This window comes from Sapajus apella, unplaced genomic scaffold (assembly GCF_009761245.1).
Source record: "Sapajus apella isolate SASKATOON/1434 unplaced genomic scaffold, GSC_monkey_1.0 scaffold6, whole genome shotgun sequence".
NCBI classification, from domain to species: Eukaryota; Metazoa; Chordata; class Mammalia; order Primates; family Cebidae; genus Sapajus; species Sapajus apella.
In genome coordinates, this window is record NW_022436946.1 from 43,210,966 (window position 1) to 43,229,194 (window position 18,229).

General features: G+C 40.9%; 1 protein-coding gene across 2 annotated transcripts in view; it reads right to left on the reverse strand.

Annotated features, from left to right (window-relative positions):
- CRYBG1 (crystallin beta-gamma domain containing 1) overlaps window positions 1-15,213 on the reverse strand; it is a 213,950-nt gene extending 198,737 nt beyond the window's left edge. For both annotated transcript variants that reach the window (XM_032275131.1, XM_032275132.1), the window contains exon 1: window positions 14,946-15,213. In XM_032275131.1, the coding sequence (XP_032131022.1) occupies window positions 14,946-15,118 (173 nt within the window). In that variant the 5' untranslated portion in view covers window positions 15,119-15,213. The remainder of the gene's footprint in view (window positions 1-14,945) is intronic.
- Window positions 15,214-18,229: the final 3,016 nt, after the last annotated feature.

Sequence of the window (18,229 nt, forward strand, 5' to 3'; positions counted from 1 at the left end):
ACATGGTATCCATTCAGCTCACAAAACCCTGAGAGTACTTTCTACAAGGGAGCAACATATGGATGAAGAAGGACTATGCAAGTGGAAATAGAGGACTATATATATGGATACGCAAACTGCCCAGAAACCAAGAGGAAAAGCAGAAATGAATTAGTAATGAAAGCCGAGGATGAAAAGGGAAATGAAACAGTTGAACTAACATTATTCACATAAAACAAGAGAACTGAAAACATTTGGCAGAGAAGGTATCCTCCTTGCGTTTTAAGTGCAGGTGTTCAATACAGTGCTTGCAAGAATTGATTGCTCCTTTTTTCTCTGTTCCAGAAACCATTTGCTTATATCTCTGTAAGTGTAATTTAATTTAGTCTATGCCATTTTTCACTAACACCAGCTCAGACCTGATCTAATTTCGCTCCCTGATCCAATTCTGAACTGTCTTTTATCCTTCTGCAGTACAAAGCCCCAAACCTAAAATATAAAGAGCATACCACTTGGATTCAGATGTCAGCCAGGTTCTCAGCAGAGAACCAATGGTACACACAAAGAGATAATTGGGAAGTGTTTAAATTACTGACTAGTTACAAGATGTGGACAGGTAAGGGAAAACCAGTAAGGAATGGTAAGCAGACCAGGGCTCCACTACTACCCCTAAGCAGAAAGGCAAGGGGAGAGAGTGAGTACTGGAACTGGCAAGATCGAGCTACAGAAGAGGTTGACCCATCAGAAGCTGTGGCCCTCTACAAAGTAACAAAACCACTACCTAACTCCAGCCTGACCTCCCACTCCTGCCGTCTCCTCCAAAGCTTCCCGTTGGCAGAGCCTAACTATTATAGAAGCCAGAGGACAAAGAGCTAGGTCCACGCAGTCCTTAAATACAGCCTCTGAGCACAGAAGAGGGTGGAGAGCGGGTCTGGAAGAACAGAATATCCAGAGACTGAGGTTCAAGATGTGGATAAAGGTTTCACACGAGGAGAATGAGTAAGGAAATTATTTCACATTTTAATGAAGTAGGGAGTGGCTTATGATACAAAGTTAAATGAAAAACTAAACAAGATACAAAAGCTGTCCAAATTACTCCCTCTATAATTTCATCTTTACTGCTAAGTTACATGGAAATGTGTACCAAAAAGGAACATAACATTAATAGTGTTATTCATAGTAAGATTGTGAATTATTATAACTACAGTAGTCATCTCTTATGCATGGTTTTAGTCAATCACAGTCAATCATGGTCCAAAAATGTTACAAACAATAAGATATTTTGACAGAGAAAGAGAAACACCATATTCACATAATTTTTATCATATATTGTTATAATTGTTCTATCTTATTATATACTGTTGTTAATCTCTTACTGTACCTAGTCATAAATTTAGCTTTATCATAGGTACGTATATGTAGGAAAAAGCATAGTATATAGAGATATAGTATATATCAGCAGTTTCAGAAATCCGCAGGGGCTCTTGGTAGTATGTACACCCCCACGGGTGAAGGGGAACTACTCAATATGGTGAAGCCTCCAAAACAGTCAAGGCAAATGTATCAAAAAACAAAATTGGAGTCTCAATCATAAAAGAGCAGTCACTTGAGATATTCACCGATCCTGTCCACAGAACTGGACAGGACATTTAAAAAGTGATGCTAACCAATTGAGCCTCTTTCAGGAAGATACAGTGGTACCTTTGGGCCTGGCATTCAGCTCATGAGACGAACACAAGAATAAATGGGGCATATTTCCCTATTACCTTCCACATTTCACATCATATTTTATCTCCCACCTCCACTCCAACCCCCACCAACGCTCTTATTTATTTATTTATTTAGAGATGGGGCCTCACTCTGTCTCTCAGGCCAGAGGTCAGTGGCTTAGTCACAGCTCACTGTAGCTTCAAACTCCTGGGCTCAGGCAATCCTCCTGCCTCAGTCTTTTGAGTAGTTGGGACCACAGGCACATGCCACCACACCTGGCTAATTTCAAAATTTTTTTTTTTTTATAGAGACAGTCTCAAATTTTGGCCTCAAAGAATCCTACTGCCTCAGCCTCCCAAGGTGTTGAGATTACAGGCATGAGGCACCACTCCTGGCCACAATGCTTTTTAAACAAGGTATATACAGAGGTCTGTACCATTATCTTCAGAAACTTTAATCATCAAAAAGGTTATGCCTCCCCTACCTCAACATGTCATTCAAAATAAAAACAATTCTAAACCCTACAACAAAATTTGTTATCTGAAAATAACACAGAACTTTCAGGCATATTTTAGATTTTTTTTCTCTCTCTCATTCCTGCTTTGCTGATGTTGAAAGTACATGTTTAATTTACCAAGTAGGTAATCTAGCACTGAGTACATATCTCAGGAAAGTACTTAGTGCCAGAATGTATGTGTGTGTATATATGGATGAATGTGTCTACATATCTATACATACAAACATATCTATCTATCTCTCTCTATATATATCTCTTTAGATTATAAATAGAACCATCCGTTTAGAGAGTTTACATACACTAACATCATCAAGTGTTCTCTGGAATCTCCTTAGTAGTAACAATGGTGAGAGCTCTCAAGAATTCTGAATTCTTCATCCTCTGTGATGATTAAGTTCCTTCATCTCTCAGCCTGTCTTGAGCATATTTGTTTGTTTTTAGCAAGATAACGTCTTGCTCTGTTCCCTAGGCTGGAGTGCAGTGGCACAATCATAGCTCACTGCAGCCCCGAACTCTCGGCCTCAAGCAACCCTCCCACCTCAGCCTCCCAAGTAGCTGGGACTACAGGTGCGTGCCACCCTGCCCAGTTAATTTTTGTATTTTATTGTAGAGACACAATCTTCCTATGTTGCTCAGACTGGTCTCAAACTCCTGGCTTCAAGCAATCCTCCCTCCTTTGCCTCCCACTGTGCTGGGATTACAGGTGTGAGCCACTGTGCCAGGCCGTCTTATGCATATTTGAATATTTTCTCTTCTTTATTATAGTATAGCAACTTTTTACCATTTTAATGGTGAATACTACAGCTTCTCTAAAAGATAGGGGAGTGAGACTCAATTTGCCAACCTTAGAACTTGAACTGGTTTGCCAGCCCACACTCCAGGGCCTCACACACAGCAGGTGTCTACAACTGTTTGTTTAATAAGTGAATTATACTAGTGCAGTTTCACTATCACAATTACTTACCTTCCTGAGAATGACAAACACAGGCACTGAAAACCATACATCAAGACCACTTTGGAGAGAAGTAACATCTGCTCAGTTACAGTCACACATAAAAGAAACAAACCTTCTGCTTCAATTACCATTATCACTGGATAATTGTTTGTTTTTAAAATTAGAGTAAGTCTATAATAAAAGAGTGTGGTTGAAGACAAAGTCAAAAATTTCCAGTTGTACTTTGGGAAATGAACAGTGTTAATGACTATAATCATTTATAGTCACTAATATTGTTCATTGCTTTAAGCTAACAATATATAATCTAAATATCAGAGCATATAAATTCCCAGTCTGGTAAAATGGAAAAAAAAAAAAAGTTACTCTTTTCTATGACCTATTGACATAGAAGTTAGTTCTGTGTATATAATAATATTCATAGAAATTAAAGTGCTTAAATATAATTTTAAAACTCTCACATACGTAAAAATAAAACTTAGTTTTGAGAGAAATTGGCACTAAAAACGACTTTACTGTTTCTTATAAAGACAAAGATTATTTACAAGGTTTTCATAATCCTTTTACATCATACTCTCCAGATCTACATCTTTCACACCAACAGTTTCGCCTACAAATTTGGTTTGGGTTACCAGCATTTTCTTTCCTCTTTTGGGGCTGTGACTAACCTTTATGCAGAGTGAAAAATCCCAACATTTTTACCTTAGATTCCTTTACATACTCAGTGAATCATCCCAGTAGCAGGTACTAAGACTTAGTGGCTAGATTGGAAATCAGGTGCAACAGGTTTAGTTAACGCTTCAGGAACTGAGTCACCGATTCTCCTTAGAATCATTTCAAGTGAGAGGTTCCCAGGAAAACAAGAATGCTTCATTAATTTTGTAAGGCATATGAATTCTTTGTTCCTGGATACCCTTCTGTACGATGGGACCGGGTAGGGTTCATGTAATCAAAAGAAGGAAATGCTTCCCTGCTCAAGGAGATAGCTCTGAGAGTAAATGTGTGCCTACATTTCTACGGGAAGCTTTATTCATTAGCTAGTTACCTCCCCTATACACACACGCACACCCTCTACTAACTACTCTTTCAATGAGCTTTAGTTTTTTCATGGTTTGGTGAAAATATTTTGAGGTTTAGAGTCAGAAAGAAGTATTTCAAATATTGCTCTGTCATGTATTAGCTAAAATACTTCTTTCAGTCTTCTCAGGTATAAATATGAAGATAGAAATACCTATTTGGCATAGTGACTATGAAGATTAAATAAGATACACTGATATGAAAGCAACGGTCACATAATAAGTATTCAGGAATTGTTCATGTCCCTTGTCCTATTTATACTTGCCAAAAGTTCCTCATGTTCATTTAATTTATAGGAGAGATTGAGAATTATCTGGCCAAAAAGAACCTTCTTCTTCGTTCCCACATGCCACACCCATTTTTCTCAGTAAACATCCCCAAACCCAACTGTTGTTATTAGGTTGGTGCAAAAGTTATTGCAGTTTTTGCGATTAAAATTAATGACAAAAGGCTAGGTGTGGTGGCTCACGCCTGTAATCCCAACACTTTGGGAGGCTGAGGCAGGCAGATCACCTGAGGTCAGGAGTTTGTGAGCAGCCTGGCCAACAGGGCCAAATCCCATCTCTACTACAAATACAAAAATTAGCAGGGAGTGGTGGCACATGCCTGTAATTCCAGGTACTTGGGAGGCTGAGGTGGGAGGATCACCTGAGCCTGGGGAGTCAAGGCTGCAGTGCCTGAGCAACTGGAGTGAGACCTTACCTAAACATAAAAAAGTAATGACAAAAACAAAGTAAGTAATGACAAAAACCGCAATTAGGTTACGCTTACACTTTTGCTCTTCGTTGATCAGTTATGGAGCGGCATTAAGATACAAATTGGTGCTCCCCTTTGTTTAATTTCTGCTGGCTTTGTAAATCAGTGGAATTGTAGCCAATATCTGCTTATACACATAGAAGTGGAATAGTAGCCAATATATGCTCATATACAGAAAGGCAACCAGAAATCCTGCAGTAAGTGAGAAAGCTGATGCATAAATTCTGGAGGCGTGTCTCTGTAGGAAGAAACTACATGATGATGGAGACATGTCCTCCCTACATCTACAAGAGTTATCAGCTGTTGTGACTGGTTGTTTCCTTATGGGCATGCAAAAAAAGCTTTTAACAAAAGTGCAACAACAGGAAAGGGTACAATTAATTGCCAGCAATGCACCTACCTACCAAGACTTCTAGGTCAAAGTACGTGAACCCTTTTACAGGTGTGTGACAATCACAGTATGCAAATTAGTAAAGGTCAAAACTTTTGAGAAAATGCCAGACATTCAGTCCTACTTTGCTTTTATCCTGAAAGAAATCAAAAATCTAGTTTAGGCTAGCTTGTTTAAACGTGTTTACTGATACACAGGAATACAAGTTCTCTTGTTTCAAACCCTAAGTAAGTTCCAATGAAAGACTCCTGATTGATAATTGGGTCCACTGCAGATGAAATTGTTTTGGATAGCCAAAACAAGAGAGAATAGTTTTGTAATCTCACCCTTGCAGTAACTACATTTTCTTGTTTTGCTGGTAATAACAACCACTTAGTTCACAGGAGCCAAACAGTGGGGAAGGAAGCCAACAGTGGGGATGGAAGCAAGGCAGTAGAGCCAAGAGTGGCTGGCAAGGCCTGGGTGAGCTTCCCCTGCCCAGGCTTGAAAAGTGCCAGTTCTCAGGTTTGTAATGACACACATGATAAAAGAGACACTGCATTTCAGTGTGAATGTCAACAGTTGCTTCAACTATCACACCTTCTCCTAATAGCAGATGCAAAAACAGTCAAGCTGTGCTTTCGTGAGATATTTATGAATTCATCACTATGAAAATATTTAAGTAAAAAATTATCAATAAATTACATTATGTGTCAAGCGCCAGCACCACTCAAGCCTTCTAAAGGGAGTTCTTGCATAGGTACAATATCATACTGATAGGCTCTATCATTTTAAGTGACATTGTGACATTTTGTTGTTATAAAATATGGCTTGTGCAAGCTTTAAATTTTTAAAAAATCATGAATTGGATTATTTTCATTTGTGTTGGCTTTTTTTTTTTTTTTTTGGTAGTAGGTGATGTACTAATAATAGTAGAAACCCGGAAATTATCCAGTATGTCAGTAACTAGACTATAGGTATGAATGACCAGTAACTCAATCTAGGGAACAGATAGTCTCGTCATTGTTGATTTCTGAAACTAAGGGAAGATTTCCAGGGGAATAGTCATCAGGAAGTTAGATGAGTCAGTTGAGCTCCTGTCAAAGGTGGATACAGGCCAGGAGTGGAGGTATAGTATGCAATGCAAGAGAACCCAAAAGAACAGCTAAGAAAAAAATCAGAGTTTTAGTCCTGCTTCCTCCATCTGCATTACCTTCTATGAACTTCAGTTTCCTTATCCTCAAAATGAGGGTGTGGGCTTACCTCACAGAACCCTTATGAGCCTCAAGTGGGATATAGTATCAGCAACCCTTGAAGTGTAAGGTCAACATAAGGTGGAACCTGTATTCACTGCCAGGGAATCCTCAAGAATAGGTCAGGAGGTAAAACCAATGGATTCAAGCAGCAGGGCTTCTAGATGCCTAAAGTTAGAGCAGCCAGGAGCAGCTTTCTCCAGCAACTGGTAAAGCAGCTACTTGAGAAATTCTGCCATCCCTACTTAGCATGGGTAGCAACTAGAAGCCCCCCCATCTACCACTTCTCTCTAATCTTGCATTGTACTGCCTGAGCCAGGGCAGAAGAAGGGGTATGAACTAGGTCCACCTCTTGGTAATGCTTTTTTCTGACACAGCTTGGGCAGAAACCCCAAATTCTGAATCTAGACATGATACTTTCATTTTAACATACACTTTTGAATTTCTGTTTTAAATCTTTTTTCTTCTTAGATTTTAATGAACTTGCATTTCTATTATTTTCTCTCCACTCCTTAACATAGAAATTGTCTAGAACCAAAACTTAATTTGATTTCCTGTATGTATTTTAATTTCTACTTATGAGATCTAGAGGCTAAATGAACTCATATAAGAATATAAAGAAAGCAGCATTAACCACAGTGATTAACTTGCAGTGATTAACCACAAGGACTCAAGACCACCAGTTGGGGAATCCCAGCCTCTTAAGAGCTCTGTGACTTTGACCAAATAATAATACCCCTCTGTGCCTGATTTTTGCTCAGTATGGGATTAATAATAGTACCTACCTCTGAGAAAAGTTATGAATTAACTGTAGTGCGTTAATGTTTGTAAAGCACTTAGCACAGTGTCTGATATACAGTGCATATTAAATAAACTGCATCTCTCAATCAAATCTTGATGGAAAACAATGTTTCCACAGAAATGGTCTGAAGTTATTATAAAGCACATGCTTCCTCTATTTTCTTATCTTATATGCAGCACATATTATTTTGACCCTTGATCCTAATCATAAGATTAAAAAAACTAATCCAACTAGAGAATCCAAAGGCTATCATGAGCTTATGCTACGACTTATAAATAAATTTGACAAAAGAATAACATGTGTACTGTGCGTGGTGACTTTAACTGTTGGCCTGTCTCTTATTTGAGCTGTCGATACTGCCTTTGGAATAACCCTAACTTCTAATGACTGACACTCAGGGTTGCTAGCAAATGGCACAAACGATAATAAATACAACCAGCAGCCAACTTTCTTCCCCATAGTATCTTTTGCCAAGCTTAACACCAACTTACTTTTACTCATTTAATTGCCACTTTGGGAAGGTAACAAACAAAAGGCACTTGTTAATTGTGTTTCTTTTTGTGTGTGTTAGCTACAGGTGCAACCTTTACTTGTCTGTAAGTGCTGTTGAGAGGGATCGGGACACTGCAAATGGATTCTAATTCTCTGCCTCATTTGTATTTCCTTGGGCCTCCTGGTACTTTGTCAAAATGTGTGCTTTCATGAGATATTTATGAATCCATCAATATTCTAAACATATTTCAATGGCAAATCATGAATAAAATATATTATGTGTCACAGTACTAGCATTACTTCAAGCTCTATCAAGGGAGTTCTTGCATAGATAACATATTGATAGGCTGTCATTTTAAGTGACATTTTGTTGTTATAAATATGGTTTCTTCAAGCTTAAAATTTTTTTGAAAACATTAAGTTATATATATTTTTTATTTTTTTAAGTAGTAGGTGAGGTACTAATTATGGCAGAAACTCTTAAGCTATTTCGTATCTCAGTAACCACACTATAATGTATACTGTATACTGGCTGAATAATTAGCAACTCAATCTAGGGATCACACAGTCTCTGTTCTGAGGGTCATTGCTTCTCTTCCACTGAGCAGACCAATCCAGAGGATGCACAGTGCTGTAAAGCCAGCACTAAGCAAGAGCTCACTCCCTAGAGGGAAGACTTCTCATACATTTCAATCTGTACAGGTATGTTGATGAGGCATTTGGGTTAGCCCAATACAGCTGTTTTAAGGGAAATGTAAATGAGCTAATGAGACTCATAAGCAATCACCAGCTGTTCTTGCCAAACTCCTCACAAGCATTAGACAGTCATACATCTTTTACCTTGAAAACTCACTTTGGGACAAATTTTTCAAGGTAGACAAAAAAGCACACCATTCAAGTTTCAAACAATCTTCTCATGTTGACCAGAAACAGATTGAATAAAGAAATCACTTTTCTTCTGCATGGACATTCCTGAAACACAACTGATCCCTTAGCTGAACTCAAACTTTAAGACAGGTATACGTGTGTGTATGAGAGAGAGACAGAAAGACAGAGTGTGTGTGTGTGTCTTTTTAAAGAGATGGAATCTCTTTGCTACATTGATCAGGTTGCTTTCAAACTCCTGGCTTCAAGTGATCCTCCCATCTCAGCCTCCCAAAGTGCTGGGATTACAGGTGTGAGCCACCATGCCTGGCCCAGATATGTTCTTTTAATGTTCATAGTAAGATGTGTATTTTGAATGACTATTAGGAATTGCAAACTATTTCACTACAATACAGTGTATACATTCACTACATTGTCTTAATTGTGCACAAATACTAAAGAAGCAACTCACTGTCTCCACTTACAAAAAAAGATTTACTCATTTATTATTATGATTATTTTAGAGACAAGTCTCACTCTGTCACCCAGGCTAGAGTGCAGTAGCATGATCATAACTTACTGCAGCCTCCAACTCCTGGGCTCAAGTGATCCAATCCTTTTAGAGCTCTGTAAGAGAAGTGTAATTGCTCCATTTTACAGATGAAGAAACTGAGACTTGAAGAGGTTAAAAATGTAACCCAATGGCACAGGCAGATTTGAAATGAACTCTGCCCAACAGTAAAGCCTACCGTCCTTTGACTGTGGCATGCTTTCAGAGGCACTATTCTCTGAGCTTCTGTTATCCACCAGGCACTAGGGTAGTCATTTTTTCAAAACATATTTATCGGCCAGGCACAGTGGCTCATGCCTGTAATCCCAGCACTTTGGGAGGCCGAGGTGGGTGAATCACGAGGTCAGGAGATCGAGACAATCCTGGCGAACACGGTAAAAACCCATCTCTACTAAAAATACAAAAACTAGCTGGGCTTGCTGGTGGGCGCCTATAGTTTCAGCTACTCTGGAGGCTGAGGCAAGAGAATCACTCAAACCTGAGAAGCAGAGGTTGCAGTGAGCTGAGATGGCACCACTGCACTCCAGCCTAGGCGATAGAGCGAGACTCCATCTCAAAAGCAACACCAACAACACAACAACTATTATATATATATTTGTAATTCTCAAAAACAATGTTAAGAGGTAGGTCACAGCTCATAAAACCGAAGTTAGCAGGGTAAAATGACTTCCCAAGAAGCTCACAGCTAGTTAAGTAGTAGACTTACTTTCAAATTCCTGGTTTATCACTGGTGAAATAAACCTAAAAATTAAAACTCTTTCCTTTAGTACAGGGAAAATAAGAGGGAAGACTCTGTACTAACCAGTTTAAATCTAACATTACATAAAACAAAAATAGACTTATCTGCCTGTGTTCTTTAGGTTAGAAAATAATTAAACCTGTTTAGAGGTCTAAGCACCAAACCAGCCACAAAAGACTGGAAACTAGAATAAATTTTAACTTATGAAGACTAACACTCTTCAGCTCCAGAATGCTTTCAAATAACATTTTAAATGATTGTTCTTTTTTCTGAAAAAAAAAAAAAAGGAAAAGAAAAAAGAAACCCTCCAAACAACAATAGTTTATCCTTACAACATTCTAGTGATATAAACAGGGAGTCCATTGTTTTCTCTTTATAGAAGGGAAAGGTCCACTGAGCACAGAAAAACTAAGGGATTGTCTATAGTTCTGAAACTTGAGCCTGAGGGCCTTCACTCAGAGGTAGATCTCTGCCTGCCCAATGAGGATGCTCTGCCCTTGACACTGGCTATGCTTTTCCTCCAGCTGAATCAAGGCAGGCTGATTTTCACAGGATTATGAGGCCCATCCACTACTGGAATTTGACTCTCCTGCAGAGCATTAATGCCTGTTTCTAGATGTGGGGTTCAATTCAGTTCAACGTTAATATTTTTTAATTCACTGCTTTTAAAATATATATATAGTTTTTGTTTGTTTGTTTTGAGACGGAGTTTCGCTCTTGTTACCCAGGCTGGAGTGCAATGGCGCGACCTCGGCTCACCGCAACCTCCGCCTCCTGGGTTCAGGCAATTCTCCTGCCTCAGCCTCCTGAGTAGCTGGGATTACAGGCACCCGCCACCATGCCCAGCTAATTTTTTGTAGTTTTAGTAGAGACGGGGTTTCACCGTGTTGACCAGGATGGTCTTGATCTCTTGACCTCGTGATCCACCCGCCTCGGCCTCCCAAAGTGCTGGGATTACAGGTGTGAGCCACCGCGCCCGGCCCTATATATAGTTTCTTAAACAAAGAACTCAATGGAAATAATTCACTACTTTTGACCTTTAGCTAAGAACCCACTTCTAATCAAAATAACCAAAAGTGTGGACAGGTGTGGTGGCTCACACCTGTAATCCTAACACTTTGGGAGGCCAAGGTGGAGGATTGCTTGAGCCTAGGAGTTGGAGACCAGCCTGAGCAACACAGCAAGACCCTGTCTCTATTTATGTTTATTTTTTAATATTTAAAAGAACAGAAATAACACAAAGTGGTTTGAATAGAGAAAATAAAGTACCACTTTCATTAGATAACAGAAAAACACAAAATTACTACTCAAAAGGAGGTATAGGCAAGATACTAGTAAGAAAAAGAGAAACAATTCCTATTGGTTGAGCACTCACTATGTGCCAGCCACTGTTCTGAGCACTTGAAATGCATTAACTCATTTATTTTTATAACAACTCTTGGTTGGGCGCGGTGGCTCACGCCTGTAATCCCAGCACTTTGGGAGGCCAAGGCGGGTGAATCACAAGGTCAATAGATCGAGACCAACCTGGCCAACATGGTGAAACCCCATCTCTACTAAAAATACAAAAATTAGCTGAGCATGGTGGCATGCACCTATAGTCCCAGCTACTCGGGAGGCTGAGACAGGAGAATTGCTTGAGCCTGGGAAGCAGAGGTTGCAGTGAGCCTAGATCATGCCACCGCACTCCAGCCTGGTGCCTGGCAACAGAGCAAGACTGTCTCCAAAAACAAAACAAAACTCTTATTATTCCCATTTTCTGAATGAGAAAATTGTGGCACAAAAATGTTAATAACTTTCCTAGGATAATAGGATTAGGTGTCATGGTAAGTATTAATAGAAGAACAAGAATTTAAATCCAAATAGAAAATCCACATTCTGAAGACATCATTCATAAGACAGAGTATAATTTAAAATGTGGTAAGTGACAGTGCCACTCATGGCTGCTCAGGTAAGCCTGACCACAGCTTGCCACGCTCTTTCCACCATACCACTAGACCCTCTAATGGCAAGAGAATCACGGACTAGACAGGGGATGGGGCTGACTCAGGAGGGCAGCAACTCTGTCTTTGTGAAAAATAACATCATATGACCATGTTTACCAAAACCAACCTGAAACAAACTTTAAGAGTAAATTTTAGGAAGAGAAGTAGCCATATTGAAATAATTTTATATAAAGAAGTAATTGATTAGAATGTCTACACCAAAAGCCACAAATATTTTCAGAATACAAAAATCTGACTTTAATAAACTTTAAATCATCTTTGGACTGGAAAGCTATTCTTTTCTTTCTTTCCTTTTTTTTAAGACGGAGTTTCGCTCTTATTGCCCAGGCTGGTGCAATGGTGCAATCTCGGCTCCTTGCAACCTCCATCTCCTGGGTTCAAGGGATTCTCCTGCCTCAGACTCCTGAGTGGCTGGGATTACAGGCATGCACCACCATGCCCAGCTAATTTTTTGGTGTTTTTAGTAGAGACGGTATTTCACTATGTTGGCCAGGCTGGTATAAAACTGCTGGCCTCAGATGATTCAGCTCCACAAAGCACAGGGATTACAGGTATAAGCCGCCACGTTTGGCTGGACTGGTAAGCTTTTCTAGGAAAAGAAGCTCTTCCTAGAATTGGTTGTTCCCTTATCTAAACCTATTTTTACCATTTCTTGCATTAGGCTTTTACTTTGTGCTCAGAAACATATTACAGTTTTTGCACTTAATAACACAAACTTGCATTTAATATTCATGACAACCCTACAAAGTCAGCATCATATTGTCTCCATATTACAGATGAGGAAATTGAGACTTTAAGAGATGAAATAACTTGCCCAAGGTCACAAAGCTAGCAGATAAATTCATTTTTGTCTGACCTAAACACCCATGATATTAATCACATAGCAATTATGGGTGGCTACCTGACTGTCCCCTCCTTATTTACAGACAAAAACCACAGTGAGTGCTGTACATTCCAGCCAAGTTCCATCACTTCCAAGCCCAGGACAGAAATGAATGAATACACTCAGGTGGCTTAAGAGAGCCACACAGGCCAAAGACTGGCTAGCAATCTAAGGGTGCTTTTGCCACTCTCTTTAAACTAGAAAGAAGTACACTCTCTTAAAAGTAAATGAAATATTTATAAAGATGATCTTACTAGAAAAACATCCCAAAGATAGACCAGTACGCTTAGTTTTCAGAACATTTATTAACACAAAGTTCATCAGGGTTCTGAAGGAAAAAATGAAGTACTTCAAGACTGCACTAAAATACAAAAAACTCAAGGAGAGAAGCAAATTTCCTATTTAAAATTTTAGACTAAAACGTATTTATATTTGAATAATTTCCTAAAGTTGTGTATTATGATGTTTTGATAGACAGGAAATGATGAGACTAGATCTTAAAAGGAAAACCACTATGGAAGTGTTTAAAATATTTACTGAGGTAATAGGAAGGAAAGGAACTTCGATGTTGGGTACAATATTAAGTAGCGTATTTTGTTAGAAATAATAATCTATAATTAGGCACAGTAAATGTTTGAGTAGGTAATATATTCTACTACAACTGATTACCAATGTGGATTATGAAATATGAGAAAAAATAAAATGCCTTCTCTCTTAGCTTTCCGACCCTTAACCCCTCACACCTGGACCTCCCGGTTCCAACCCCTTGCACTTCTCAGGAAGTGCAACGCTCTTCTAAATGCTGGTGATGTGCACAGTGCAGCCTCTGCCTGGAACTCGTTGCTCCTCCCCTTTCTGCCTAAGCCACTTCAACTATCTTCCTCCAGGAAGCCTTCCTAATCCCCTCCTCTGTGCAGGCATCTATAATTGCACTTATTCCACTGTTCACTTTTTGGTATCCACAAGGGACTAAGAATTATTCGATGATTGAGGGTTCTTACCGTCACTCATTGTTTTTCACATTGCAGCACTTGGCATTTAGCTAAGGTACTCAATACAACTTTTACTAAATGAATGAAAATAAATTGTAAAATTGACTTTTTTAGAAAAGGAAAAATATGTCTAAAATGCAAATCTTGCACAATTTTCTGGCCTTCATTGTACATAGGGTGTGTTTTAAAAACACATATAGAAGGATTTACTGGACATTGTCAACCGTCCATCACTATAAATATTTCGCGCCTCTGAGCCATGTAAATACACTGTTACTTCAAGTTGATTATTATTCAACGAGTGCATAAACTCTGATGGCATAGTTGAATAATTATACACGTAGAAAAGAGCCGCTTCAAAACCATGATAAAAATTAAAAAGCACAATGGTAATTACAGTTTGGATTAACTAGGTGCTCCCTAGCTCGGCCGCTAGCTCCAATGGGGAGAAGCCATTTATCCTTTGGTCTCAGTTCCTCCATCCATGAAATGGGGGTAACTATTCCTGCCACTTCCTCCTCCCTTCGTACCTTGCGAGGAGAATGAAGGTATAACAACTGTAAGAGCACAAATCTTATAGATTTTCACAATAAAGAGCTTTACAATAAAGGCACTAGCTCAAAAGCAGCGCCTAACCCCAAGGCAGAGTTCTCATCATCACTTACGACGGTAACAACCCTCAGTCCCCGCTGCTCTGGTTAGCAGGCTGATGGGGGAGACCCCTGCATGAAGGCTTCGCAGTCACACTAAAAGCCACACGGATGGGCACAAGTTACTCTCGCCGGTGCTTGGTCTGAGCCAAAAGCCGCGAGGCACCTGGTCACCAGCGGCCACGACCGCCCCCCTCCGGACCCGGGTACCCTCCTGCGGGGTGAAACGGACCCCGGGGCTTTCCCCTCTTCCAAGTGGGGTCAGGGACCCAAGGGCCAGCGCAGCGGGAGGAGGAGGAGGTGGGACTGGAGGGTTCGCGCGAGGAACTCACCTGGCCTCGCCGGCGGGCGCCGGCAGCGGGTGCGGAACGAACACTCCACAGTCAGGCGGCTCTGGCCGCTGCTTCTTTTTGGAGCGCCAGAGATGGAAGCTGGTGTGCTTCTTGGGGGGCCTGCACGGGCTGGGCTCCCTGGAGTCGCCCTGGGCTGGCGGGGACAACGGCATCGTCTTCTCCTCCTCCGGCTCCGACTGCTGGGACGCCGACCTCTCAGCCTCCCGGGCCCGGTGGAAGAACACACCTGGGCGCCAGCTCGCCCGCCTTTCTTTCCCAGCGCACCGTGGGACCCCGCCCCCTCGCCGCGGATGCGGGGGACGGCAGCGGGTTGCAGAACAAGCGCCCAGCACAGCGCGAGCCGCTCAGCCGCCCGAGCTCTCGGGGAGGAGGCGGGGCCGGGCCGCGGGAGAGCGCCCCCGCGCGGCGCGGGCGGTCAGGGACGCGAGCTCAGGTGAGGCGCGAGCGCGGAGAGCCCCAGGTGAGGCAAACACACCCCGGGTCCCCATCCCGGGGGCGCACGGCGGCCGCGGGACAGCGACACCTACTGGATTCCTTGGGTACCGCATCTCGCGACACCATTCCAGGCTCTAAGCTGGGACCCGGAGCCGGGACGGGCTTCGACAGAGCCTGGGGTGCAGCGGCCATTGTCGCCTGCGGAGTTGTTGGCCGCTCTTGGCCTGTGACAGGCTGACAGGGTGAGTCGCTGCTTAGCCACGAGCCCCGCCTGGAGAAGGATGGGAGAGGCACATCCCGAGGCCGGGCCGCCCAGCAATTAGGACTCTTCCACTCTGGTCTTTGGCTGGCTTGGGCAATGGCATATGCTGGTGGCTTCTGTTCCTGTTCGTGAACATGGGTGGCAACTCCTCTGCTCTCTCAAGAGTCTGAATAACTAATTTGTACTCACATCTCATAAAACACAAAAGGATTAAAACTTTTTTAAAAAAACAGAAGAGAATTAGCCATATTCCCCAATTCCCACAGGGCTTAATGGATTCCCTCGCAGTGAATTAAATACCCGTCCCACAAGGTATTTACAACATCTGCTTTACTGTTGATGACTCTCTTAACTTCACAGTCGTGGTTAAATAGCAAAGGAAATTAATACTTAAGCAAAGTAAGTAAATGAACAATTATTTTTGGGTATCATTAGAGCAAAAAAAGTGCAAGAACTAAGCACTGCTTAAAAATTCAATGCAGTACAAGATCCTATTTCCGTAATACGTCTTTATTTTCCTCTTTGAAAGTATAGCTCATTCATTCATGTATTCACTCATTCAAGAAACATTCATTTTTATTTATATTTTTATCAAGATATGATCTATAGACAGTAAAATGCACAAATCATAAGGGTAAAACTCAAATTTTTACATATTTATATAATTGGGGTATAAAAAGTTTTTAATGGAGAGTTGACATTGTCCTAGAAAATCCTTCTGTATGTGACGTTTAAATATCTCATTATAGGCCGGTCTCGGTGGCTCATGCCCGTAATCTCAGCACTTTGGGAGACCGAGGCAGGCAGATCACTTGGAGTCGGTAGTTCGAGACCAGCATAGCCAACATGGTGAAACCCCATCTCTACTAAAAATACAAAAAAAAAAAAAAAATAGAAAAAATTAGCCAGGCATGGTGGCAGTGGTGAACCTGTAGCCCCAGCTACTCGGGAGGCTGAGGGATGAGAATCGCTTGAACCGGGAAGGCAGAGGCTGCAGCGATGCAGTGAGCCAAGATCGCACCACTGCATTCCAGCCTGGGCAACAGAACAAGACTATGTCTCAAAAACTAATAATAATAAGTAAATGTATACGATTATAAAAATATAGAATACTTCCATAGAAATCTCCCTACTGTCCTCTTCCAGTACATTACACCTCCTACCTGTAAAAGCTAACCATTATTTCATCCTCTTTTGCTGGAGATTTAATTGTACCTTTTCTGGAACTTCATTTTAGTGGGAAATCACATGTACTCTGTTTCTAATTTGCTTTGCTCAATATTAGTCTGTGAAAGCCACCTGTATTGTTGCTTCTATTGTAGCAGTTTTTTGTTGTTTTGTTTTTTGAGACAGGGTCTCACTCTGTCACTCAGGTAGGAGTACAGTGTTACCATCACCACTCACTGCATCCTTGACCACCTGAGCTCAAGTGATCCTCCCACCTCAGCCTCCTGAGCAGCCAGGACTGCAGGCACACACCACAGCACCTGGCTCAGTTTTTTTTTTTTTTTTTTTTTGGTACATTTGTAGAGACTAGGTTTTGCCATGTTGCCCAGACTGGTCTCAATCTCCTGAGCTCAAGTGACTTGCCCACCTCAGCCTCCTAAAGTGTTGAGATTACAGGGGCAAGCTGCTGCACCTGACCCATAGCAGTTTTTCATTAAAAAAAAAAATTATTGTATACTGTTCCATGGTATGAATATACCATGATTCACTTATCCATTATTGTGGATGGACATTTGATTGTTTCCAGTTTGGAAACAATGAAAAAAACTGATATGAACCTTCTGAGATGTACACATTCATTTCTGCTGGATACTTACACCCAGCAGTTCAGTCTTTGGGTAATACAGTACGCATATGTTCAGCTTTAGTGAATTCTGCCAAAAACGTTTTCCAAAATGATTGTACCGATTTATATTCTTTCTAGGATGTTTGAAATTTCCAGTTTTTCTATATCTTCATCAACACTTGACATTAACAATCCTTTTTATTGTGGCCATTCTGATGGGGATGTGGTGGTATTACTTTGCAGCTTTAATTTATATTTCCTCAAGAAACAGCTATTGGACTTATTGGGTACTGTACTAACTATATGCCAGGCCCTGACTTGGGGGAGGAGGCAATGACAGATGCATAGATTTTATACACACACACACACACACACACACAAAAATATATATCAAAGGCCAAAAAAAATCAGTGGAAGTATGTACAAGGTATTAAGGGAGTTTAGAAAAGTTACTAACTTAGCATGGTAGTTTGGAAGGGAGGAAGGGGAGTAGTCAGTAAAGATTTACTATAAAGATGGCCCTTGGATTGAACCTTAAAGGGCAAAGGGAACAGTAAGAAACAGCAAAGAAAAGGGAAAGGGAAGAAACAAGGAAAAAGGGACAAGAAGAAATCTTTATGCATACTCAAAAATATTTCTACATTCAGTAACTTAGTCTTTCATTCCTGGCTTTTCCAAGCAGAGTTTTTCACTGCACCTTCCTTTGTGCCACCCGCGAATCGGGAACATATTTTTGTTATCACACTTTTCGGGATCCATCAAACTGGCTTATAT